Raw genomic sequence first — 27,671 nt, forward strand, 5'->3', positions numbered from 1 at the left:
CTTTCTACGCTGTCATATGCCTGTCGAAAGTCTATGAAGAGATTGTGTATGGGTCTGTTATACTCCCATCCCTTTTCTAGAAGCTGTCTCAGCGTGGATAGTTGATCTATTGTGGATCTGTTTGCCCTAAAACCGGTTTGATACTCTCCTAGGATATTTTCAGCATAAGGGGTTAGTCTACTAAGAATGATGTTTGAGAGGATTTTATATGCCGTGTTTGAGAGTGAAATTCCTCTGTAATTCGCGCATTTTGTTTTGTCCCCTTTTTTGTGGACGGGCACTATAATGTTTTCCTTCCATCTTGCTGGTATCCTTTCTTCTAAATACGCTTACAGGTATACATAATTACCCAAATGCAAAGATATGTATCTGATGAATAAATCAAATCATTTTCCCGTTATTTGTACAGAATATGGTCGTTAAAGGCCGATAGAGTCACAAATAAAGAAGTATTGAGACCTTTTGAAATTTAAAACAGTATATATACTCTTAGGAAATAATACTATAAGGAAAAATAGAGGATAATAAGACTCTAGAACGTAAAGAGATGTAATGGTGTAAAAAAGAATTATTTAATCTTAACTGGTTAAGATCTCTCCTGATCAGACAATAAACGATTGACGCACACTCAGAAATACATGACACTTGATGAAAAAAATTGGTAGGTATTATGTTTTTTAAGACTATCTTGTCTAATTTATTTTAATGAAATGAGTGAAATTAATGTCGACAACGAATCATGTAATCTGTTGACCCAGGTACTAAAAATACCAACGGGCGACGCTAGGAAAATATTTCAACAATGCATATCAGATTACCTATATGAAACGTTATCATTCTTATACTCTAATAAATACAGAGGTATAAAACAAAAAATGAAAATAAACGGATTCGTTTTCATTCAAATCAGGTCTCTTGCCACGTATTTCTAGGTCTACCCGTTATCAAGAGAGCTTTGCAAGAAGACCGATTTGAACGGACAGACGGACGTTTAGATTCAGATTGTTCTTCTTGCAAAGCTCTCTTGATAAGGGGTAGATCTAGAAACACGTGTCGAGAGATGGTAAGAGACCCGATTTGAATCAAAACGAAACCGTTTATTTTCATTTTGTTTTATACCATATTTTGTATAAAACAAAATGAAAATAAACGGTTTCGTTTTGATTAGTGATGAGCGAGACTGGTCTTGGTCTCGCAGTATTGGTCTTGATCTTGCAGCAAGACCAAGACCAAGACCAAGACCGCCTTTTGGTTTGCAAGACCAAGACCAAGACCAGGTATTCAAGACCAAGACTAAGACCGAACCTTGCAAGACTACGCAAGACCAAGACCAACCTGCAATACTCTTGCACTTTTTTTGCGAAATTGGTCTTTTATTATTTAACTTTATTTTTAGTTCAATAATATATATACTGACATTGTAATAAACCTTAAACAATATCGAATTTTTAAAATACATAATATTTTGGTTATATTTTTAAGCCGTTTTGATCAAGTCAAACGGTTTGCATTTTCTCAACCTTCAAAGTGTCCAGAAGGCAAGTTTTCAAACGGCGACAGTTCAAGGACAATTAAAATTACTTGTAAGACAAAAAAATGTAATTATAGATACGGTAATCCATTTAAAAAAAATGCCATTAAAAACGGTTTTTATGTACCAGTAGTTTTCGCTTTTTTGTCTAATAAAAATACTGACACTTATTTCAATTCTTTTCGCATAATCGAGGAAAAATGTGGTCGTTAAATTTAAAATGAATACCAAAAAATATCATAACAGATTTTGTAAAGGGATTCACAATGCTGTGAAAGCATTGTGGCCTGAATAAAAAATAACTGGTTGTCGATTGTAATGTGTCAAGCTTGGTATCGCAAAATCCAAAGCTTAGGTTCAGTTTCTGAATATAATGACAAAAATTCCGATACTGGGAAATTTTTAAAATTATTTTTTGGATTAATTTTTTACAATCAACGAAAGTTGGAAGTTGAATTATTTGTGAAAATTCCGGATGACAAACGCGTAAATAATTTTACTGATTTCATAGTTGAAAACTGTTTGGAAGAATCTAGGTTTTCCCCAGAAAGGGCCAGTACTACAAATAGTATGTGCAGCACTTGAAATGCATACGAATCATTGCAGTGTGTTTTAAATTCTAGTTTTTACTATCCACATCCTAATATTTTCAACTTTTTAATTGTCATAATGGGTATTCAATCCAAAAATAGGTGAAAATAAAAAGTGCGAATAACTCGTGCTACGAGAGCAATGTAGTTTAAATAAAATTAAAGAACTGCAAGATAACAAATTACAGAATGAAGCGTCTGTAACTCCCCATTAGGTTTAGTTATTATGTTATAGTATTAGATCTATAAATTGGTATGGTAAATATGTATGTGTTTACTTAAAAGTATGTTTTAGTTAATTTATAAAAAAAGTTAATTATATTAAATAAAGTAAAAAAATATTTGATTTTTGTGTTCACTAAAAAAATTTAATTTCTTATGTTCTTAAATTTGACCCTCGTAGAATAAATACTACAGTCTTCGAGTGAAAGCCATATTTGTTTCTAATTGGAACTTAAAAGCTAAAAATAATGAACTTTTTTTGAGTAATACTGGATTCTTCGGAAAATGATTTTCTTTAGTTTTTCTATTTTCAGTTATTCTCTATTATGAACAGTTTCCGAGATATCTAGCTTTGTCACACTATACAGCCACCCTGTATATGCAGAATGTTTACTAAGTATGTGTACAAACTTTACTGGTTAAACGTTCCTATGAACTGACAATAATTTTTTTTTAATTAGAAATCAGTGTTCATGTTTGATACATCATTTCAATAGGAATTTTACATCTGGTTAAAATTGAAGGTTTTTTAAATTTTTTCTCCACATAAAAACACAGTTTTGCTTTTGCCTTTTATATAATGTATATAACTTCAAAATGACTAAAGTAAATTAAGGCAAATCTAAATTAATAGCATTGTTAAATCCAGAAAAGACCCAGACAATCCTAGTAACTACAGACCTATTTCCCTGTTGTGTCACATTTTATTCTCTCATCAGTATGTATCATTAAATAAAGCGCGTATTTTCTCCAAATAAAATAAAATGTAACTAATAACTTTTTCTTTTTTCTTCTTTTTTTTTACTTTTTTTTTTCTCTTATATCATATGCTATTGAATGTATAAAAAGCAGGTTGTCACAATTCAACTTAAAATTGAAATTTGAAAATAAACCTTTAATATTTGAAACATACTAATGAAATAATTAGGTGAATGTATAATGTTACAATTGGTATCCGTTTGAAACTACATTCTACATTCTTTTAAAATTTTAAAGCAAAAAATATAGTTTCATTCTTCACATCTTTATTTATTTCAATGTACATTTTATTTGAAATTGTTTGGTTCAAATTATTACTACCAAAAAAGCAAGACCAGCAAGACTCTTGCAGCAAGACCAAGACCAAGAACAAGACCGGCTAGTGCAAGACCAAGACCAAGACTGCCTTTTAGCTGCAAGACCAAGCTTGCAAGAACAAGACCAAGACCAAAACTAGCCTGGTCTGGGTCTTGTTCTTGTTTTGCTCATCACTAGTTTTGATTCAAATCGGGTCTCTTGCCATCTCTCGACACGTGTTTCTATGTCTACTCATTATCAAGAGAGCTTTGCAAGAAGACCGATCCGAATCAAAACGTCCGTCCGTTCGTTCAGATCGGTCTTCTTGCAAAGCTCTCTTGATAACGGGTAGACCTAGAAACACGTGTCGAGGGATGAGAAGAGACCCGATTTGAATCAAAACGAAAGTTTATTTTCATTCTGATTTATTTCAGTTTGCGGTGGAAACTACTTCACTACATCTGGAGTCATTAGATCACCTAAATATCCTGAGCCATATCCAACAAACAGAGAATGTACTTGGACCATCAATATACCGCCCGGTCAACAAATATTGCTGAATATTACTGACTTCAATATTGAATATTATTCAAGTTGTCGATATGATTGGCTGGAAATAAGGTAAGATTCACTTTTAAGTATGCTAAATTTAAATGTTGAATGGGCTGCACATGTGAGTTCATTTTAAATGAAGTAAAAGAAAGACGTAGGTACTCACAATCATTTATTTATCACTTAGACGACCGGTTTCGATCTCTACAATATTCAGATCATCTTCAGGTCAGCGTTACAGGTGATTAAATGATGCCGTTGCAAGGAATGATTTTGCCAAATTATGCTTGCAGGATAATCAGGTAAAGGACTGGGTAGGCGGACATGCTTCGTAGGTTAACACATAATATAACGGGATGTTCTTGAGGGTAGAGATGTAATGTTAAACAAAAGAAAACGCAAAAAAAAGAAAGAAAGAAAGAAAGAAAGAAAACCAACAGTTCTATTAATTTTAATTTTAATGTTTATATATTAGTTGTGAGAAAGACAACGTTTGGACAACAAAAAAGATCTGTGATTTTCCCAAAACTTGACAGATTTCGGGTTTTAAGCGATTTAAAATTTGAAAAATGCGCAAGGAAGCATTTTTGAAGCTTGAAAAACTCATGTTTAAATTATTATTTTTGCGGTGGCAAGTGCCTAAATTGAAGTTTAAACATTCAATTTCAAGATTCTAATAAATAATTGGGGCTTATTTCAATTATTGAGAGTCTAAATTTTAGACCGTTGTTTTTAATTGTTAAATATGCGCGATTATTCGCGCGAAATAAGCCCCGATCACTCATTAGAATCTTGAAATTGAATGAATAAATTTTAATTTAGGTACTTGGCCACCTGAAAACTAATAATTTACATATGAGTTTTCAAGTATCGAAAATGCTTATTTTAGCATTTTTCAGATTTTACTCGCTGATAACTCGAAAACTATCAACTTTTCAGAAATATAACATAAGACATCTTTTGTTTAAAATTACCCAAAAAATGCAGAAAGGTAATTTTGAATTTGTTTAAAAAAATTGTTTCGCCCGGTACCCTTCTGATTTGTTTAAAGGGGACATATTTGAACAGGAATCCGCAAAAAAACGAATCAGAAAAATTTTATTTTGGACACGGCAACACAGTAATATTTTAAAAGCTAAGAATTTATATTGTGAATATTAATGACACTTTCTTTAAATCCAGTTATTGAAACTGAGAAATTTAAAATAAATAATCATAGTACAAAATGGTAATTAACATGTTCTTTTTTCTACATTAGTTTCAATGCAAGCTGTTTGTTGCAAACTTATTAAATCTGAAAACTATTTCAATTAAATGCACAGCTGAAAAGTACTCCCACTTGAATCTACTTATAGTAGAGAGGAAATGAATATAAGAAACGCACGTGACAATTTTATATACCTGTTTACTTAAAACGAAAGTTACGTTAAAAACGAAAATGGAGAACTGATGATAAACTTCTGCACAAATAACGAACTTAGAATAAACAACACATTTTTTGACCACAAAGACCAACACAAATATACATTCAATAACACCCGTGGACAAAGATCTATGATAGATTATGTCGTAACCAACAAAGATATACATCCGTCAAAAATAATCGACGTAAGATGCCTCAACTCAGCAGATGTAGGTAGCGACCGTAGCCTAGTATTATGTAAAATAGGAATCATTATGAAATATTTCACACCTAAGAGGGCAGCACCAACACAAACAAAAATCAAAGTCGAAGGACTACATACGGAATCTACGGAATACTTATACAGGGAAAGAATATCAGAGAAGATTGCTGAGAATGGAATATTAGAAAACGATAACATCGTTGAAAGCTGGCAAAAGCTCAAAGATAACATAATCGACGCTGCAACAGAATCACTTGGAGAGAGAAAAGTAACGAATACTCACATGTTAAAGAAGAAAACCCCGTGGTTTAGAGAGGAAGTTAAGATAAAATGCGAAGAAAAGAAGAAAGCCTTTTTACAATACAGAACAAAAAAAAAACACAACAGGCATACAACCACTACAAACGAATAAAAACGAAACGACTACTTTAGTGAGGCAAATAAAAAGGGAGCACTGGCAGAGTTTCTCAAAACAGATGGAACACGACTTCTACGGAACACAAAAAGAAGTATGGAGAATGATCAGAGGGCAGAGAAAGGAGATGAACGAATTAATAAAAGCGAAACACATTCACAAGGAAACATGGGCAGACTACTTCCGATCTCTATTTGCTAAAGGCAACGATAATGAACCACCAACACCTGAAGTTACGACAAACGAAGAAATAAACATCGAGGAGGGAGAGGTAAAGGAAGCATTAAGAAAATTAAAAAATAGAAAATCTCCAGGAGAGGACAGAATATAGAACGAACTCCTAAAGTACGGAGGACAAGATCTAACTAAACAACTATTAAAACTAATACAAAAAATAATAGAACAAAACAGAATACCACAAGAATGGAGATCAAGCATCCTAATACCTCTCTTCAAAAAAGCAGATAAATCAGACCCGGAGAATTACAGAGGGATTAACTTATTCAACACAAAATTAAAATTAACAACAAAAGTGATAACAAACAAATTGAATGAAACTATAACATTAGCAGAAGAACAACAAGGTTTTAGGTCGAGAAGGTCATGCACTGACGCTATATTTATAATGAGGCAAGTTCAAGAGAAATCGTTGGAATACAACAAACCGGCATATTTATGTTTCGTGGACCTTAAGAAAGCATTTAACAGGGTCACATTAAAGGACGTTATCCACTTGTTATACTCGAGAGAGATACCTCTGTGAATAATTAAAACGATAGAAAACATCTACCAGAACAACACAATAAAAGTAAAGTGGAAGATGAACTAACTGACCCAATTGAAGCCGGCAATGGAATAAGACAGGGGGATTCCTTGAGTCCTTTATTGTTCAACCTGATCATGGACGAACTAATAAAAAAAGTAAGAACTAAAAAAGGATACCAAATAGGAGAAAAGTAACTTAAAATAATCTGCTATGCGGACGATGCAATACTAATCTCTCAAAGTGAAGATGATTTACAACGTATGCTGCACCAATTCAACATAATCGCCAGAAAATTTAACATGTTAATTTCCTCAAAAAAGACAAAATGCATGGTTATAACAGCAGATCCAATAAGATGTAAATTGGAGCTGGAAGGTCAGAAAATAGAACAAGTGATGGAGTTTAAATACCTAGGCATCACACTATCTAGCTACGGAAGGCTCGAAACAGAAGTGGAAGATCAAGTAAATAGAGCAAACAGAGCCGCAGGTTGCTTGAATGACACAATATGGAGAAATAAAAATATCGGAAAAGAAATGAAAGGCAGAATTTACAAAACAGTCATCAGACCAATAATGACATACGCGGCAGAAGCACGACCCGACACAGAGAGGACAAAAAGATTGCTCGAAACAGCGGAGATGAAAACCCTTCGAAAAATCGATGGTAAGACTCTATGAGACAGAACCTAGAAGTACAGATATACGACGGAGATGCAAGGTGGATAACATTAATAACTGGGTAAGAAACAAAAGAATAGAATGGAATGACCACATAAGCCGAATGACAACAAATAGGATAGTCAGGACAGCGAGAGACGGTTCCCCAATAGGCATACGATAGTGGGAAGACCACGAAAACGATGGAACGACAACTTTCAGAGGCACATTGAAAAAACAGACAGAGTCAAGTCTATACAAAAAGAAAAAGAAGAAGAAGAAGTTTACTTAAATTCAAAATTAATGATTAGGTATAATAAGATAACTATGTATAACAGTAAGGGGAAAACTCTTTACAAAATTAAATTATCAATGAGAAAAAGGACATTTTTAAGTATCCCGAAATAACCAAAGTACGTGCCTCCTAGCGGCGGGATACGGGCAACAATACATTGGCTTATAGGGCAGTCCTTACAGTAGGGATCCTGGCCTATACAGAAAAATGCAGGCGGGTGTGGGGTAATACTGCACTTTGGTTGCATTGGTGGTGTATTGGCTAAACGTGCAGGGCAGGGTATGGTGCTGATAGAAAAGGCATTCAGGCATCAAATATCCAAAAATCTTTTCAGGCCATAATAATGAAAAGACCTTCTCCAAACGCAGTAAAAACTTATACTGAAATGATGGCATCTCCTGAGGTAAAATGTTCCGGAAGTAAAATGAGCCTCCGTTCGGATCTCCGGGTGAGGACTATCTCAGGGGGAACACCATTGCAGGTTAGAAAAATCAGGATAGGGTCTTGGAATCTTGGTAGTCTTACAGGTAAGAGTCTGGAGTTAGTGGATGCGCTCAAACGAAGAAGAGTTCAAATTGCTTGTATTCAAGAAACTAGGTGGAAAGGACAAAGGGCGAAAGAACTAGGTGAAGGATACAAATTGTGGTATGTAGGGAGTAGTAACACTAGAAATGGAGTTGGTATAATTGCTGATAGTGAAATGAAAGATAACGTAGTAGAAGTTGTAAGAACGAGTGATAGAATGATGTCAGTGAAATTTGTAATTGATAAAGAGGTATTGAATGTTGTTTGTGTGTATGCTCCCCAAACAGGTCTGGGTGAGAATGAAAGAAGAGCTTTCTATGATCAATTAGGAGACGTACTGAGTGATATTCCAGCAGAGGAGAAAGTTATAATAGGAGGTGATTTCAATGCACATGTGGGCCAAACCAAGACAGGATATGAAACAATACATGGGGGATTAGGCTTTGGAACTAGAAATGAAGCTGGAGATGACATGCTTGAATTAGCAACAGCATTGGATATGGCGATTGTTAACACATTCTTTAAAAAGAGAGAAACTCAACTTATTACCTACAAAAGTGGACAACATCAATCCCAAATAGACTACTTCATGATAAGGAAAGAAGACATACGTGAATGCAAGGACTGCAAGGTAATAGTGAGTGAGACAGTAAGCCAACAACATAAGCTGCTTGTTCTGGACATCGAAGTAAAAAGCGAAACTAAAAAAAAATATCGGAGAGGACCACAAAAAATCAAATGGTGGCTGCTGAAAGATGAGAAAGAAGGTCTATTCAGGAGAAGAATAGTAGAAAAAATATGTTGGAACATGAAAGGAAGCCCTAATACAATTTGGAGAAAAATGGCCAGTAGTATAAGAGAGACTGCTATTGAAATACTTGGGAAAACGTCAGGAAAAAAGTTTGAGGATAAAGAGACTTGGTGGTGGTCAAACGAAGTACAAGGAAAAATAAAAGAGAAGAGAAAATTATATAAAAAGTGGCAAGAAACCAGATCCGACACAGATCTTCAAAACTATATGGTGGCGAAAAAGGAAGCGAAAGGAGCAGTAGCAAAAGCCAAAGCAGAAGCGTATTCAAACCTATATGATCAACTTGATACCAGGGAAGGCGAAACGAAGATATATAAAATAGCCAAACAGAGAGCAAGGAAAGCAAAAGATTTTAATCAGATTAGATGTATCCGAGATGAAAATAATAAAATACTAGTTCACGAAAGGGAAGTCAAAAAGAGATGGAGAAAGTACTTTGACAGCTTATTAAATGAAGAATTTGACAGACAGCCTGTAGAGTCAACGGAGACAGTAGCAGCAATGGTCACCAAAATAACCAACGAGGAAGTGGCTCAAGCGCTTCAAAAAATAAAGAAAGGAAAAGCGGTAGGACCAGATGATATTCCTGGGGAAGTATGGAGAGCATTGGGAGAGACAGGAACAAGGTGGCTAGCAGGTCTATTTAATAGAATTATGGAAGTCGGACAAATGCCAGACGAATGGAGAAGCAGTATACTGGTACCTGTTTACAAAAACAAGGGAGATATACAACAATGTACAAACTACAGGGCTATAAAACTGCTTAGCCACACCATGAAAATATGGGAAAGAGTAATTGACAGACGGATACGTGAAGAGACCGAAATATCCGAGAATCAATTTGGCTTTATGCAGGGTAGATCAACAACAGATGCAATTTTCATTATAAGGCAGTTGATGGAAAAATACAGGAGTAAAGAAACAAACGCTCATATGGTATTCATTGATCTTGAGAAAGCATATGATAGAGTTCCTCGAGAGATTCTGTGGTGGGCACTCAATAAGAAAGGAGTCCCTGGTGAATATGTAAAGATTGTGAGGGATATGTATGAGGGAGTAACGACTAGTGTTAGGACAGGTGTGGGAGAGACTGATAAATTTCATGTGAAAGTAGGATTGCACCAAGGCTCTGTGCTTAGTCCGTATTTATTCTCATTAGTTTTGGACCAGATAACAGCGAAACTACAGGGTAACATTCCATGGTGCTTAATGTATGCTGATGATGTCGTGTTAGTAGGAAATAGTGAAAGAGACTTAGAACAAAAACTGGAACAGTGGAGACAAGCTCTGGAGGAAAAAGGTTTAAAACTTAGTAGGACAAAAACAGAGTATTTGGAATGTTCATTTAAAGATGGAGCTACTACAAATAAAATGGTATCTTTGGATGGTGAAATGATTGTGAAAAGCAATAGTTTTAAGTACCTAGGATCGGTATTACAGAGTAATGGAGAAATAGATGGAGATGCATGCAGTAGAATTAGGGCTGGATGGATGAAGTGGAAAGAAGCGAGTGGTGTGTTGTGTGACAGAAAAATTCCAATGAAGCTGAAGGGAAAATTCTATAAAACAGCCATAAGACCGGCTATGATGTACGGGACTGAATGTTGGGCAGTGAAAAAGAAAGAGGAACAACGAATGCATGTGGCGGAAATGAGAATGCTTAGATGGATGAGTGGAGTGACAAAGAAGGATAAAATTAGAAATGAGTATATTAGGGGAAGTCTAGGTGTGGCACCAATTGATGCCAAAATGAGAGAGCATAGGTTAAGATGGTTCGGTCATGTTCAACGTCGAGACGTTAATCACCCAATACGAAGAATAGCTGAAGTGCAGATTCCTGGAAGGAGTAGGAGAGGAAGACCAAAGAAGACCTGGGGGGAGGCGATAAGGCAGGACATGTTGGTAAAGGGGATTAACATTGATATGACCCAAGACAGAATTGTGTGGAGAAATGCAATTAGGGAAGCCGACCCCGCATAGGGATAAGGCAAAGAGAATGATGATGATGAAAAAGGACATTTTTTATTATGTACGACCTGTCTGAAGTTTTGAGTGGGTTTAGTGCAGAGAGTTCTTATTAGGGAGTTAAGATATTCATCTGTTAGCTGAGATCTGTACCGATTTTTAATAAAGTTCATTCTTGATAAAGCGGCTTCGCACACATAAGTTGAGCCAAACATATTACACAATTTCATGGCCAAACATTTTCAAAATTGCCAAACACTATATTCTGTATTCAATCGCGGTCCGCACAAAGCTAGCCCACGGTCCGTATGCGGACCGCGGTCCGCCAATTGGTGACCCCTGGTCTAAATGATAAATAAATGATTGTGAGTACGTTTTTCTTTTACTTCATTTATGTTAAATTTATCTATTATCTGTCGTCTATTTCATATCTTTCACACTATAACTTAAGATGATATTGTATGTGCATTTTGTCTTTTTTGGGGAAATTAACATGTTAAATTTTAAAGCGGTTATATTAAATTGGTGCAGCATACGTTGTAAATCATCTTCACTTTGAGAGATTAGTATTGTATCGTCTGCATAGCAGATTATTTTAAGTTGTTTTTCTCCCATTTGGTATTCTTTTTTAGTTCTTACTTTGTTTATTATTTCATCCATGATCAGATTGAACAATAAAGCACTCAAATCCCCCTCTCTTATCCCATTGCCAGCTTCAATAGGGTCAGTTAGTTCATATTCTACTTTTACTTTTTTTAATATTTTTTAACTTTACCCTTTTAAAAGTCTTCTTTTTCTTGTTCTTCTTTTTTTTTGTGTAGACATGACTCTGCCTGTTTTTTCAATGTACCTCCAGTAAGTTCCATCGTTTTCGTGATCTTCCCACTGATCGTCTTCCTATTGGAGAACCGTCGCTCGCTGTCCTTACAACTCTATTTCTTGTCATTCAGCTTGTGTTGTCGTTCCATTCTACTCTTCTGTGTTCCATTCTTACCATACATTTTTCGAAAGGTTGTCATCTCTGCTGCTTCTACCATTCTTTCTGTCCTCATTGTATAATAGGGTGGTGCGAAAAAAGTCAAGTTGATAATCCCGTATCGCTATAGTGCGGAAAAGTGGCGATTGGTAATTATAAGAAAAACAAAACAAAAATTATTAAAATAGGACTTTATCTTCCGATCCCGCAACGGGCCTAAAGATTATGAAAAAAATGAAATTTTACCTTTTTTTCGGAAATTTTTATTGATCCTCCATGTACGTTTTATTTATCGCTATAGTAAAATTTATTTACAGTTTGCATGGTTTAGTAATAAAAACAGCAGTTTTACGCATATAACGAATATCTTGCGATCCCGCGAAGTCAATCAAATTCTATAAAAATTTGAAATTTTCGATGATTTTGATTGATTAAAAAACATTTAGATATCTCATTTTTCTCCTACATTGTGAAGTTTTTCGCTTGTTTATATTTTGTATGACAATACTTAAACAGCCCAGAACTCACAACGAGGAGGTGGTTGCACTTTTAGTTCCACACACACCCTTCTCTCCAACCAACCAATGAGTGTGATTTTTACATTATTTACATAGTAAATTTCTTTTCATGTTTGTATGCAGCTTTTAAACGTCAACTTTGTATTGTGATTTGGTGGTAGAATCTGGCAGCATGGACCTTGATTTAAGTGTTGCCCTTATGAATCCATCTCTTGATTGGGGCCCACATACATTAGACCAAGGGTGACCAACTTAATCGGACTCGAGATCTACTGTCTGCCTTATCTGTCTAATTCTCTTCGATCTACCGACTGGGAATTTTCGTAATATTTAGGACGGGAATAGGTAGGTAGGTAGATAATTTTTTCTTGCCATCGATCGACTGACCTAGGGGTCGCGACCGACGGGTTTGCCTCACCTGCATTAGACGATGCTTCCGTGACCAACTTTAGGCACCTCTCATCAGCTTACGTGTGTCAGGGATAGTTTTGTACTTTCCAGTCTGGTATGTCGCCCGATGTAATGCAAGAACTTATATCTTCATTTGACACTTCGAAGAAGTGGTGGAGAAGATAGTTTTGCAACAGTCTGCAATAGTTTTGCAACATTATATTCCAGTCTATTATTTCAGTTTAGTCCCGTGCTTCAAAATTTCAAGTACTAGGGAGAAAGGAAACACATTAGAGAGCTAGTGCTAAGTAGAGTGTTAAAAGCCGGATAGACTAAAGCCAAGGGCAAACGTATTAGAAATTTCATCCCTCCTACTTTAAATTTTGAAGCTTAGGACTGCACTGAAATATTAGATTGGAATGTTGCAAAACTATCTTCTCCACCAGTTCTTCAAAGCGTTTCAAATGAAGATATAAGTTCCTACATTATATCAGGCAACACGCCAGACTGGAATGTACAACACCATCCCTGTCATACACAAGCTATCTAGCGGTACGTAGAGTTGGTCACGGAAGTATCGTCTAATGTATGTGGGGCCCAATCAAGAGATGGATTCATCAAGGCAACACTTAAATCAAGGTCCATGCTGCCAGATTTTACCACCGTATCAAAATTCAAAGTTGACGTTTAAATAAATGAAAAAGAAATGTACTATGTAAATAATGTAAAAAACACACACTCATTGGTTGTATGGAGAGAAGGGTGTGGGTGGAGTAAAAAGTGCAACCACCTCTTGTTGTGAGTTCTGGGTCGTTTAAATATTATTATACAATATCTAAACAAGCGAAGAGCTTCACAATGTAACAGAAAAATCAGATAATTAAATGTTTTTTAATTTATCAAAATCATCAACAATTTCAAATTTTTATAGTTTTTGATTGACCTTGCGGGATCGGAAGATACTCGTTAAGTGCGTAAAACTATTGTTTTTATTACTCAACCATGCAAACTGTAAATAAATTTTAGTATAGCGATAAATAAAATGTTCATGGAGAATAAATAAAAAATTCCGAAAAAAAGGTAAAATTTCATTTTTTCATAATCCTTAGGCCCGTTGCGGGATGGGAAGATAAAGCCCGATTTGAATAATTTTTGTTTTTCTTGTAATTATTAATCGCAACTTTTCCGCACTATATAGCGATACTGGATTATCGACTTGACTTTTTTCGCATCACCCTATTGTATAAGGTCGTTTTTCTGCCGCGTATGTCATTATTAGTCGGCGCACACAGTGGAGGCGGTTTCCGCTAGCGGGCAACGCTAGCGGGACCCGCTTTTAAACGTTTTCAAAAAGAATGCACGTCTTTAAATGTACACGAACATAGTCAAAGCAGGTCCGCGCGGGCCAACCGCCTCAACCCGCCTGACCGCTTTTGCTAGAATGAGAATTTAGTTTTTTCCGCGCGGTTTTAATGTTTACTGCAATGATAATTTAGTTTATTCGCTCTTTTATAATAAGAATTAATAGTTCTCCATGGATTAATTTTATAAATAATTATACATTATAATAAACAAAAGTAATAAAGTCAATCTTATTGAAACCGTAATTTTGTGTGACTGAGGTATTTCTAAAACCATTCCAGTATTAACTATTAACTAAATAAGTACTTGAAAAATAAATTTACAACAAAACTACTTACCTCAATGTTATAACAAGCCTTTCTTCCGGAAGGATAGCCTGCTTATGTAAATTACACCAGTTTTTAATTAAACGATACTCCTTCTTCTTCTTAAAGTGCCTATCCGTTCCGGATGTTGGCGATCATCATGGCTATCTTGACTTTGTCTACCGCAGCGCGGAACAGGTCAGTGGTAGTGGTATTATACCACTTTTGTAAATTTTGAAGCCAGGAAATGCGTCTTCTTCCCGGTCCTCTTTTACCATTTACATACCTTCCCTTGGAGAATCAGTTGGAGAAGGCCGTAACGTTCTTGATTTCTCATTATATGTCCTAGATATTCTAATTTTTTTGTTTTGATGGTTATGAAAAATTCACACTCTTTCCCCATTCTACGCAGGAATTCCACGTTAGTAATTCGGTCAACGCAGGATATACGTAAGATGCTCCTATAACACCACATTTCGAAAGCTTCGAGCCGATTCATAGATGTAACAGTTAGTGTCCAAGCTTCCATTCCGTAGAGCAGAACTGTGAATATATAGCATTTCAACAGACGGTATTTCGTTTTTAATGATATGTCTCGACTGTTGAAAATGGGTCTCATTCTAAAGTATGCTGCTTTCGCTTTTATTATTCGCTGTTTAATTTCTGAGTAGTCCCATTCGCTATTTAAATTCGTACCCAGATATGTATATTCTCAACTCTTTCGATATTCTGTTGGTTGACTGTAAGTTGAGCGTTTAATATTGTTTTTAACGATACTCCACTTTCTCCAAAATATAGTTAAAAGTCTCTTGAGTCATTCTCATATACTGGAAGAATCGTTCATTATCTTTTAATTTTTGAAATAGATGATGATATTCTCCATAAATTAATCTTTCTCGATTAATAGGATGTACATCAACTCTCTTTCTCTTCAGTTTAGTCAAAACAGAATCTAAAGCAATTATATCATCATCGGAAGACGACATTTTGCTACAAGTAGTAGACGCAACTGCCAGATATGAACGATATCTCTCGCTTTTACCCGTCTTCACTGTATTACCATACCCGCGCGCGAGAACCGCGCGGTTTGCCCGCTAGCGGAAACCGCTTTGACTATGTGTGCCGCCTTAGTCTAATGACTGTTTTGTAAGTTCTGCTTTTCATTTCTTTTCCGATATTTTTATTTCCCCATATTGTTTCATTCAGGCAACCTGCGGCTCTGTTTTCTTTATTCATTTGATGTTTCACTTCTGTTTCGAGCTTTCCGTAGCTAGATAGCGTGATATACAGGCACAATCGAACTAAGGCTTTGGCCACACGGGCGATTTTTTACGGCGCGATAATTTACGGCGCCCATCGGTTTGACTACCTCCTCCACCAATTTTAGATGAAATCATTTCATTTTTGATAATTTACGGCTAATTTACTGGCGATAATGTATGAAATCATTTCATCTAAAATTGGTGGAGGAGGTAGTCAAACCAATGGGCGCCGTAAAAAATCGCCCGTGTGGCCAAAGCGTAAGAGCGTAATTAATATTTAGCTCAGCGGGGTGCTATTCTTCGAATTGTGAAATTATATTAACAGGGGATTTACCTGTTTTATGTAATGATCCCTTGTTTATTTAAGAACTCATTTCCAATAATAGTACCCCGCTGAGCTGAATATTACTGATTCTCGGGAAATACCGTTTTAAATTAATTAGTTACTCTCTTTGTTTGATTGCAGAACTATACCTTGATATTTAATCTCAATGACTTGTTCTATTACACTGGTGGTAAACACACAGTTTGCTGCCGAAATTTTTTTACTGTTTCTAGGTAATTTGGGTCTGCTGAATCCAAAAATGCCACCATATTTGCTCCATCAGATCGTTTTCAGAAAATACGACAACATATCACATTTCTAACATATAGGGTAATTTAACGGAGCACTACCTACATATGTAGTGCTGCTACCCGTGAAATAAACCAAATACGAATAAAAAGTAAGATATTTATTGTACAATAATGTACTTACAAAAATCATCACACATATCTGCCAGAAAAACTTAAATTTTCATCTAACCTAACCGGCAGCGTCGCAATAAAAATGTGTTATTCGGCGTCACCTAAAAACTTCCTTTTATATGATTTTCTTGCAAAGGCTTTAAAAGGACGGTCCCTTTGAAGACTCCAGCAGTAATCCGCCATCATGTGATAGCCCCATCTCCCTGATACCCCTCTTTCATCGTTTTGATATCTTGGTGAAAATTTTCTGGGAAACGGTCTAAGTGGCTGTGGAGGTATCTAATGAATTTTAATACTCATATGACAACCGTGTTTGTTAAAATTGTTGAACATTTCTTCCACTCTAATGCCCAATTGGTATACTTCCATATTTGTTGCCATTATGTAGAAGGACACACTTTAAACTTCGTTTGGAACTGTCGGTAAAAAGACGCCAGTGATCTGGTGTATACTCCGATATACACATTTTTTCTAACAGTCCTTTAATATTGTTATAAAAAACCATATCATCTTGCTGAGAAAAAAAGGCAAAAGATCTTTTATCTCTATTACGGTAGTATGTAATTTTGGTGTCTGGGTGAAGAACATTCTTTTCTTTTAGTCTAGAGATAAACAACTCGGAAGAATCCTTTGGAAAGTTCAAATTTCTGATAAGATCGCTTAGATCTTCCTGAGTAAAGCGCTCAGGACGTGATGAATCACCTTCAAAATCACTGTCATCTTCCTCAAATCTATTATAGTCTGCAGTTCGTCAGATAACGTTTCGGCATTATCCTCTGGTAACATAGTTAGACTGCTAAATATTGGAATAGGTATCTGTTCAAGCTGATATGGAATTGGTCTTATTGCTGAATCCAGGTTAGGATATGTTCACGTATGTACATTGTTACGATTAATGCCCTTTATACTCATAAGACAGAAATAGCAATCGTCAAAATGATTTTTTGATTCCCTCCATACCATTGGAAAACCAAATTTAAACATTTTCGTTGTCCTTTAATCTACTGTCGCAAGTATTCAAGACAAGTTTTGCACACTACATGTGGAGCTCAGGATTTATCTTGATCTCCTAAATGAACACCAAAATAGGCTCTTTTGTTCATTTGCCCATTTGTCTTAGAATTTGTTAAGTTTTTTTTATAAACATATTACAATTATAGTGGTGGAATATACAGAAATGTAAGAATATTTAAGTATTTGATAAGTATGTTATATCTCGAAAACTAGAGCTGATACAAAGAAAAGGTTTGTATTTTTGGAATCAGCACAGCTGAATTAACTAAAATCAGTTGATTTTTTTTTGGCAGCAAGACAAAAAATTTTTTTTGTTGGGCTGTGTTATCTAAAAGTAGTCTAAAATAATGGCCTCATTTACCTTATTTATCTTGATTCGTTTTTACTCTAATGATTTACTACATATGGCGTTTATTTTACAGAAATGGTGGCACTTCAGCTTCTCCATTGATCGGCAAATTTTGCGGAACTACAATCCCTAAACAGATAGTTTCACATGCAAATAAGTTATATCTATTTTTCAAGTCAGATCTAAGCAGGGTCGGTCATGGGTTTAGAATTTCATGGAGCTCCACAGCAACAGGTAGGATTTCCTATTTTTCACTATTTTTATACATCATCATCATCATCATCATCATCATCATCATCATCATCATGTAGCGCTACAACCCTGGGTGGGTCCTGGCTGACTGTACAACTTTTTTCCAATTTGTTGGGTCTTCCATCAACCTAGGGTCAAATGGATTGTTCATTTTCCGGAGATCAGCTATCTCTCTGCTATGTTATCTCTCTATCGAATTCTGGGACATCCGAGTGGTCTTTTGCCTGTAGGAATCTCCTCCCATAACAGTCTTACAAGTCTCTCGTTATGAAGTCTGTACTCGTGGCCTGCCTGAGTGCTTTTAATTCGATATTGGTTTTGATCATATACTGGTTTGTATTAATGTCGTCGTGAGGTCCACAAATTTTTCAGTTTTTTTTCTTCCGAGTATTTTTCTTTCAGAACGTCTGAGCTTTTCTTCGTTTGCTTTGGTCCTGGTCCTCGTTTCTCATCCATATGTTAGTAAAGATCTGACGATGGATTTATAGATTTTGATCTTGGAACTTCTTGTAAGATTTTTTGATTTTATAAGCTTATCCAGTGCGAATAGACAGCGATTTGCCGATTGGATTCTGTCTTTTATTTCTTCAGTAACATCGTTACCAGCTGTGATTACAACTATTTTTATACGTAATTATTTATTCTTTGGACTAAGTATCTTATCTTCTCCAACCGCACCATTCAAAAACTCTTCGAAGTGTTTTTTCAACTCATTTATTATTTCTACCAGATCACTATTTAAATTTTCGTTTTCTCCTTTCATATAACTACAGTGACTTCCGTAACCTTTTACCTAAGGGCGGATTCAGGTCCGATTTTCGGGAGGGGCCATGAACTTTTTTTGGTGAGGGTACCAGGGGGTATGGGGGTAATTTTTAAAGATTAGGGTTACAATGGTAAACTTTAATGGTTAAATTTAACAAAGTCTTCACTTCTTATTTTTTTTCTTCTTCCTGCTTCCTTAATAGGCTCGCGCCTGTTCCATCTTCGGATGAATCCTCATCAGATATCCAGGTTGTCACTCTATCTCTTCCTTGGCCTTCCTATACTTCTTCGGCCGTTTGCTTATATGGCATACCATTCTTTTTTCTCTTCAGTGTCCAGTCATTTACGTTCTCTATATTACATCTTTGCCTGAGGTCTGTGCTACGTTGTCTATCCCATAATGATTTTCCTGTGATATCTCGGAATATGTTCATTTCACACGTTTCCATCAGTCTTTTTGTCCTTGTTGTGTCAGGTCTTGTTTCCGCAGTGTAAGTCATAATTGGCCTAACTACTGTCTTATAAATATTGGCCTTTGTTTCTGTAAGTAGATGTGTGTTGCTCCAGATAGTGTGTTTAAGACATCCTGGTATTCTGTTGGCTTTATTTACTTGTTGGGCAACTTCCACTTCTGTGTCTCCATAACTGTGCATTAGCACTCACAGGTAGCTAGTACTTCTTTCTGGCTGGATTATTTTGCAGTCAACTTCCAGCTTGCACCTTATTGGATCTTTAGAGATTAACCATACTTTTTGTTTTATTTGGTGATATTATCATGTTGAACTTTCTTGCTGTTATATTAAATTGATATAAAAGTCTCTGAAGATCATCTTCGCTCTCTGCAATAAGTATGGCATCATCTGCATAGCATATACTATAGAGATAATTTCTTCACCCATTCTGTACCCTATTCTCACTTTTGACTTTATATTTTTTGTACAAATATCCTTAGTTGTTCAGTTAATATGTTTCCACCGTATTTCAGCATTTCGTTTGGAATCTTGTCCGGTCCTGGAGATTTACGAGTTTTCAGTTTTTGGTAAGGTCTGATCTGGACAAATTCTTCACGAATGTTGTTATTGTGTATTTATCTCAAATTTGGAGACATCTGTTCCTCGTGGGATACGCCGGTCGTTTCGTCAAATATGGCAGAGTAATAATTTGCACTTTGAACCTAATTCATTATTTTTTCAATTGTTTCTTCACCACAACATATTATCAATTGATTTTGACTGGTGCTACTAATGTATGTTGCTCGGGAAGATGCTGTGGATACTTGTTGTTTAAGAGTCTTATATCCTGATGCGATTTTAAACCTTGACAATTAAACCTTCGCCCAGAAGCAGAAGGCCATCATCACGATGGGCTCTCACGAGGAATATTTTGTCGACCTAAGAACACTATAGACTCTACTATTGGTCGTAGTCTTTCTCTATTTTCTTGTATCTTTTTATACATCTGAGAGTCTATCTAGTTAATTACTGACTTTTGTGGGTTGCGATAACTTTGTAGAAAATCCAGCCCAACCTGAACGCACTCCTTGTGGTATGATGTTTTTTCATGAGTTTGTATGGCTCCGTCTTTGCCCATGAGTTTGGCGAGAGATGGTTTCGTGACAAGCCTTTGGGCTGTCATTCCTTTATTGTTACCATACTTTTCATTAGGACAATAAAACGCAATACTTGCAAAACAATCCCTTTTGACTGTGCGAAAGGACCAACCAACTAATTTGTTCTAAGTGCTGGTGACCCAAGTAACGCTTCATTTCTTTTTTCATTCTTTGTGTGTACAGATGGAAATTGATACGATTTTAATGGCTACCAAGGTCGTTCTAACAATCGGCAATTTGTAAAATTATCAACATTTTGATTTACAAAACATCCTATGTCATTCCTGAAGCTTTCGTTACTGCTTTTGTTCAATTCTAGTCCAGAAGACATATTTATCCCCTGTTTTGTACATATATATGTTTGAAACTAAAAACAATTGAACTGCAAATATTTAAATTTCAATTTTTTTAATTCTCGGGGGGCCATGGTCTCCTCCCTGGATCCGCCTTTGACACGATTGAAAGCTATGTTATAGATACATTTAGCTACCAAAAAACCAGTTCCTAGCTTTCTTTCTTTTTCTCCACTTTTAATCTTCTATTCCAGTTATTTCCGACTATTATTATTTTGTCTCTTGCGAGACATAGGTAAGTCGATTTTTAAATCTTTTTAAATTTGGAATTTCTCGAATCATTCTCAGATAAAATGTATTCGTACTTAAATATGTTCATGAACTTACAGGATGTGGAGGATTGCTAACGTCACCTACAGGATCCTTGATATCACCACATTATCCTGAGCCGTATGCTAGGAATACCGAGTGTATTTGGAAAATCGTTACTAGTGCTGGCTCTCGTATACAAGCTGTCTTCTCTGATATTAACCTAGAAAAACACATGCAGTGTTTAGCTGACTATGTACAGGTAAAATTATTTTTTTCGACTATTAACGACAGTTGATTTAGTAATATTTTTTGAAAAATTTGCCCAAGACATTCAAAAATTTATCTGTATTAAATATACAGGGTGTCCAGAAACTCTACCCACAAACGAAGACAGGAGATTCCTCAGATAAATCTAAGACATTTTTACCCAATAATTCTTCTAGTCCGAAAATGCTTCCTAAGGGAGCTAGAGCTCTTTGAAGATGGCGTCTTGTAATTAGTTTTTCTTAAATAACTCCAGAACGCTTTCATTTAGAAAAATGAAAATTGTTACGCATATTTATCTTCCAGAGATAAATCGATTATATTTATTGTGAATTTCAAGTACCGGTTATAGGCGTCCGTTTTTGGTAGGGGAACGGTTATTTTATCGCATAACTTTTAGTCTTTCACTTTTAAGCATTTTTAACACTGGATTATTAAATTATGAGGTATGCTAGTACTAAAAGGTACTCTTGCTTTAAGTCGGTAGAACAGACCGTTTTCTAAAAAAATTGATTTGAAAATTTTTCGTTTTTTGAATTTCCAAAAAAAATTAAAAAAACCATTTAGAAAAACAAAAACTGGTACGGTTATTTATATTCCAGAGACGAATCGATTTAATTGCGAATTTCTATATAGTACCGGTCATATGCGTCCGTTTTGGGTAGGTCAAAGGTTATTTTATCGCATACCTTTTTTGTATTTAATTTTTAAGAATTTTTGACTTTAGATTATTAAATTGTGAGGTATTCTAGTACTACAAGTTACTCTTGCTATAAGTTGGTAAAATACACCGTTTTTTTTGAAAATTTTTTTCAATTTTTTTCAAATTCAAAAAACGAATAATTTTCAAATCGATTTTCCTAGAAAACGGTGTGTCCTATTGACTTAAAGTAAGAGTACCTTTTAGTACTAGAATATCTCATAATATACTAATCCAGTATCAAAAATGCTTAAAAGTTAAAAACAAAAAAGTTATGCGATAAAATAACCGTTGCCCTGTCCAAAAGGGACGCCTATGACCGTTATTAGAAATTTACAATGGATAAAATCGATTGATCTCTGGAAGATAAATATGAGTACCAATTTTTGTTTCTCTAAATAAAAGCGTTCTGGAGGTATTTAAGAAAAATTAATTACAAAACGCCATCTTCAAAGAGCTCTAGCTCCCTTGGGCCAGGTTTTTCAGTGAGAGGTTAAAATTTTGGTTAGCTAACCTAGTTTAAATTTTAACCAATATAACTCTCCTAGCGTTTTTCAGTGCTTTAAACCAAGTTAACATAATCTCGGTTATCTAACCACTTTTTTTCTTCTGTTGGCTGCAGTTATTTTTTGTGCTTGCGCATGTGCAATTCGAGAAATAATCATCAATTTGGCAGAAAAATAAATAAAGACAATTTCATAACCAAATTAAAAAAATGTTTATTGCAATATCAAGTTCGGAGTCTTTATTTAGTTCATTGTTCATAACATCTACCTCGGTTTCATAACAAAAGAGGCCATTACAATTACTGGGACGATTTAGACATCTTTTGGCGATTTCGTTTGTCAAAGATCACGGTGTTATCGCTATTGGAACTTATTAGCAAGGAAATAAGAAGTCCAACTGTTTCGTAAATAATTATTTTGCTGTATAAACAAATTGATAATTATCTTTTAAAAATATTACTAGGAATCATGCATTAAATCCTGTTACAGTATGTGTAAACATTTGTACCTGTTACAGTTACAAAAATATATTTCCTTATAATTCCTTCCTATTATAATAACGAAAATAATTTATAAGTTCGATAATAATATAATATAATTTCCTTATAATAATAACGAGGAAGAATACTTCCCGCGATAAAAACAAAATGGCATAACCTAACTATTCTCTTCAAAATAAACATTCGGCTCTGATGCATTCACTGCACCCATGCGCAAGCGTAACCACAAAATTCGGAGTTAAACCATCTAACTAGTATCGGTTAAAATCTTGGTTAACCTAAACGGGTTTAATCTCTAACCTAGTACTGAAAAACTGATTAACCATAAATATTTCGGTGACCGAAAAATAAATAGGTTAAAGCAGCACTGAAAAACCGGCCCGTAGGAAGCATTTTCGGACTAGATGAATTGGGTTAAAATGTCTTAAAATTATATGAGGAAACTTCTGTCTTCGTTTGTCGGTAAAGTTTCTGGACACCCTGTATAGTTATTTGCATTATACAGTTTAGAATAATTTTAAGATAAGCGATCTTACAGCCACACTTTAGCTGTATTCGCGTAACATGCCCCGAACGCATCCTGACCTTACCCAGAGGGACGCCTGCGCATTAGGTGCTCAGAGGGAAAAATTTGACCTTATTGAACGTCCAATTTTGTAATGCGCAGGCGTTCTCCATCTGGGTAAGTTCAGGGCATGTAGCACGAATACGGCTTTTCAATATAGATACTACTTAAAGTTATTCAACAGCGTAAATATAAAAAATGTGAAAAACAATTACACAACACACAGTTTGGACTTAGAGGTGGAATGGGAACAAGAGAGACATTGTGCGCAATGACGGTACTATTACAAAAATGCAGGGAATATAATAAAAACGTATTCATATGTTATAGAATATCGAACAAAGTCTGCAACTCATATTAGCGAAGCTAGAAAATCAAGAACAAATCATAACAACACTGGATGAGAGGCTAAAAAGATTAGAATATAGTGCCAAAGGAGCTATACCTAAATCGAAACAATATTAATTCAATTAAGGTACTAGTGTGAAACGCAAACGGACTCCTGAACCACCAGCAGGAGCTTCAATTAGTTCTACAGACAGAAAATATAGATGTATGCCTCATCTCAGAGACACATTTTACTAAACACTCATTTATCAAATTTCACGGTTATAGAGTCTATCATGCGATTCATCCTGATAATAATGCAAAAGGAGGAAGTGCAGTGATAATTAAAGAAAATTTACAACATTACGAAGAAGCCAACTACGTAACAGAAAAAGTGCAGTTAACTGCAGTAACACTTAGAACTCTTAGATACCCACTGATAGTGGCAGCAATCTATAGTCCTCCGAAACATGCAATAAGTAAGGAGGAATATACTGACCTCTTTACCGAGCTGGGAAATAGATTTATAGTAGGAGGCGATTATAATGCTAAAAATACCCACTGGGGCTCAAGGTTAACCACAACAAAAGGCAGAGAACTTTTAAAAGCTGTGAATGAATACGGAGCCATAACCTTGTCAACAGGGAAGCCAACTTATTGGCCTACTGACCCCAACAAGATACCTGACCTAATTGATTTTTTCATAACCAAAAATATATCGCAAAACTACCTGAAAATAGATGAATGTCATAAGTTATGTTCTGACCATACAGCAATAACACTAACACTAAGCGAAAACATAATATATAAAGAAAATAACCCTTCGCTAACTAATAAGTACACCGACTGGATAAGCTTCAGACAAATGCTAGAAGAAACAATTAATTTAAACGTTTCTCTTAGAACCGTAAAAGACATTGAAAAAGAAGTTGACCAATTCAATAAAGACATCCAAAGAATATCTTGGGAATGTACTCCAGACATCAAAAGACGCCTAAAAGGATGCAACTACCCGGCAGAAATTAGAACGCTGGTATACGAAAAACGGAAAGCAAGACGAAAATGGTTCCAAAGTAGAGCTCCTCAAGATAAAACAATTGTAAATAATCTCACCCAACAACTAAAAAGAGAGATAAAAGAATTTAAAGAAGAATCCATTAGGACATACTTAAACAACCTAACGAATGAAAGATCCACAGAATACTCACTATGGAAGGCAACCAATGGATTAAAAAGACCAATGATGCAAATACCACCCATAAAAAAAGAAGACGGCACTTGGGCTAGAAGCAGCGAACACAAAGCAGAATGCTTTGCTACACATCTAGAAAAAATATTTCAACCGCATCAACAACAACAAGAAGAAGAAGCATTACAGAGCAACCATTTGCAAGAAGAAGAGAACATAATGCCAGTAACTGTAGAAGAAGTAATAAAAGAAATCAAGTATAATTTAAACCCGAAAAAAGCTCCTGGCTTTGATTTAATAACAGGACAAATATTAAAACAGCTCCCAAGAAAAGCAATTGTCAAGTTGACCTATTTAATTAATGCTGCGATCAGATTAAAATATATTCCTTCATTGTGGAAAGTGGCGGAAATAGTAATGATACCAAAACCAGGCAAACCACCACATATAACCTCTTCCTATAGACCAATATCACTGCTACCCACAATGTCTAAATTATTTGAAAAACTTCTCCTCAGAAGATTGCAACCAATTATAGTAAACAAAAAATTAATTCCAAATCACCAGTTTGGTTTTAGGCAAAAACACTCAACTATAGACCAACTCCACAGAGTCACCGATATTATAGAAAATGCACTAGAGGAAAGAAAAGTTTGTTCAGCTTTATTCTTAGATGTTGCCCAGGCATTTGACAGAGTTTGGCATGAAGGACTATTTCATAAATTAGAGACTATTCTTCCAAAATCATACACAGACATAATTAAATCGTACTTAACTGATAGATATTTCAGAATCAAGCAAGATGATGCTTATTCTGAACTTAAAGAAATAAAAGCCGGAGTCCCCCAGGGTAGCGTATTGGGCCCGGTCCTATATCTCCTTTATACATGTGATCTACCAGAATTCGATAACTACTGTTTAGCTACCTTTGCCGACGACACCGCCATATTAGCAGTAGGTAAAGATAACGTAGAAACAGCCAATAAACTACAAAATGCGATAAGCAAATTCCAAAAATGGACTAAGACGTGGAAGATTACATTGAATGAAAGCAAATCAGTACATGTCGATTTCACTAATAAAAAAATTCTGTACGCACCAATAAAAATTAATGGACAAGACATTCCGTATGCCAACACAGCCAAATACCTGGGCTTAACCCTAGACACGAAGCTTCGCTGGAAAGCCCATGTAAAGAAAAAGAAGGAAGAATTAAATATTAAATATAAAAAATTGTACTGGCTACTGGGAAGATACTCAGGGTTGTCAACGTATAACAAGATGCTAATCTACAAACAAGTTATAAAACCAGTATGGACGTATGGTATCCAACTGTGGGGATGTACAAAAAAGACAAACTTGAAAATAATTCAAAACAAAGTATTAAGGGGCATAGTTAACGCACCCTGGTACATCCGTAATGACGATATCCACAAGGATCTACGAATGGAGCCCGTCGACAAAGAAATCCGAAAACACGCAGAAAGTCATGAAAAAAGACTTCTTCTCCACGAAAATATTGAGGCCATCCAGCTCCTGGACAACTCAAACCAGAAAAGAAGACTGAAGAGGACCAAACCTCACGAGTTGGTGTAGTGTGCGACAAAGCTAATAGCGGAGCATTGCGCGACTAGTGTGCAAGCAACGTGTTGGTGTAGTGCGTGATAAAGTGAAAAGCAGAGCTTTGTGTGATAGTGCGCAATCAAAAAGTGCGCCAGTAATAATAAAGACAACTAAGAAGACATCAAAGGGTGACTCTTAGATATTAAGTAGTTAGTAAGATAGGATAGATAAAAAGTTACTCATTGGTCAAAGACCAGATTGTAGCACTTAGCAAATAAAAAAAAAAAAAAAAAATATGTTATAGAGATTTCCAAAAAGCGCTACAGGCATCGAAACACATACACCTTGATATTAATTTATTCAATAATCTATACTACAATCAAACAGCGGTCGTACGGGTGGAGATAGTGAGACAAGCCAAGTAGAAATTCAGAGGAGTCAGACAGGGACGCGTGCTGTAGCCATAATTATTTAATGTGTACTCCCAACTATAACTTTAGGAGGCATTATGGCAGCGATACTCAACCTTTTTTTTCCCTGGGCCACATAGTAGCTATGGCCACAACTTGCGGGCCGCAATATAGGTGAAGTAATATACAGTATGATACAAATGAAAGGAATAAATTCGTTATTTCGTAAATTGGCGACTATAAGGAAAAATCCTGAAAAAGGTCGATTTTTATTTTTAAATTATGATTTTTTGACATATGTTATACTAGTGACGTCATCCATCTGAGTGTGATGACGTAATCGACGATTTTTTAAATAAGAATAAAGTTCGTGAAAAAAGCTCATTTGAAAGGTCACCAATTTAAACATTTTTTGCATATTTCATTTTTGAATACGAAGATTCGCACAGGCATGATCAAGCAAACAACGTGAAGAGCAAGT

At 35.5% G+C, this 27,671-nt stretch overlaps 1 protein-coding gene across 1 annotated transcript in view; it reads left to right on the forward strand.

Moving 5' to 3' along the window:
* LOC126878468 (cubilin-like) overlaps nucleotides 1-27,671 on the forward strand; it is a 447,168-nt gene that overhangs the window by 173,543 nt on the left and 245,954 nt on the right. Inside the window, exons 20-22 of the mRNA XM_050641213.1 lie at nucleotides 3,834-4,020; nucleotides 18,009-18,169; nucleotides 21,244-21,425. Of these exons, the coding sequence (XP_050497170.1) occupies nucleotides 3,834-4,020; nucleotides 18,009-18,169; nucleotides 21,244-21,425 (530 nt within the window). The remainder of the gene's footprint in view (nucleotides 1-3,833; nucleotides 4,021-18,008; nucleotides 18,170-21,243; nucleotides 21,426-27,671) is intronic.

The sequence above is a fragment of the Diabrotica virgifera genome, chromosome 10 (genome assembly GCF_917563875.1).
Source record: "Diabrotica virgifera virgifera chromosome 10, PGI_DIABVI_V3a".
Lineage (NCBI taxonomy): Eukaryota > Metazoa > Arthropoda > Insecta > Coleoptera > Chrysomelidae > Diabrotica > Diabrotica virgifera.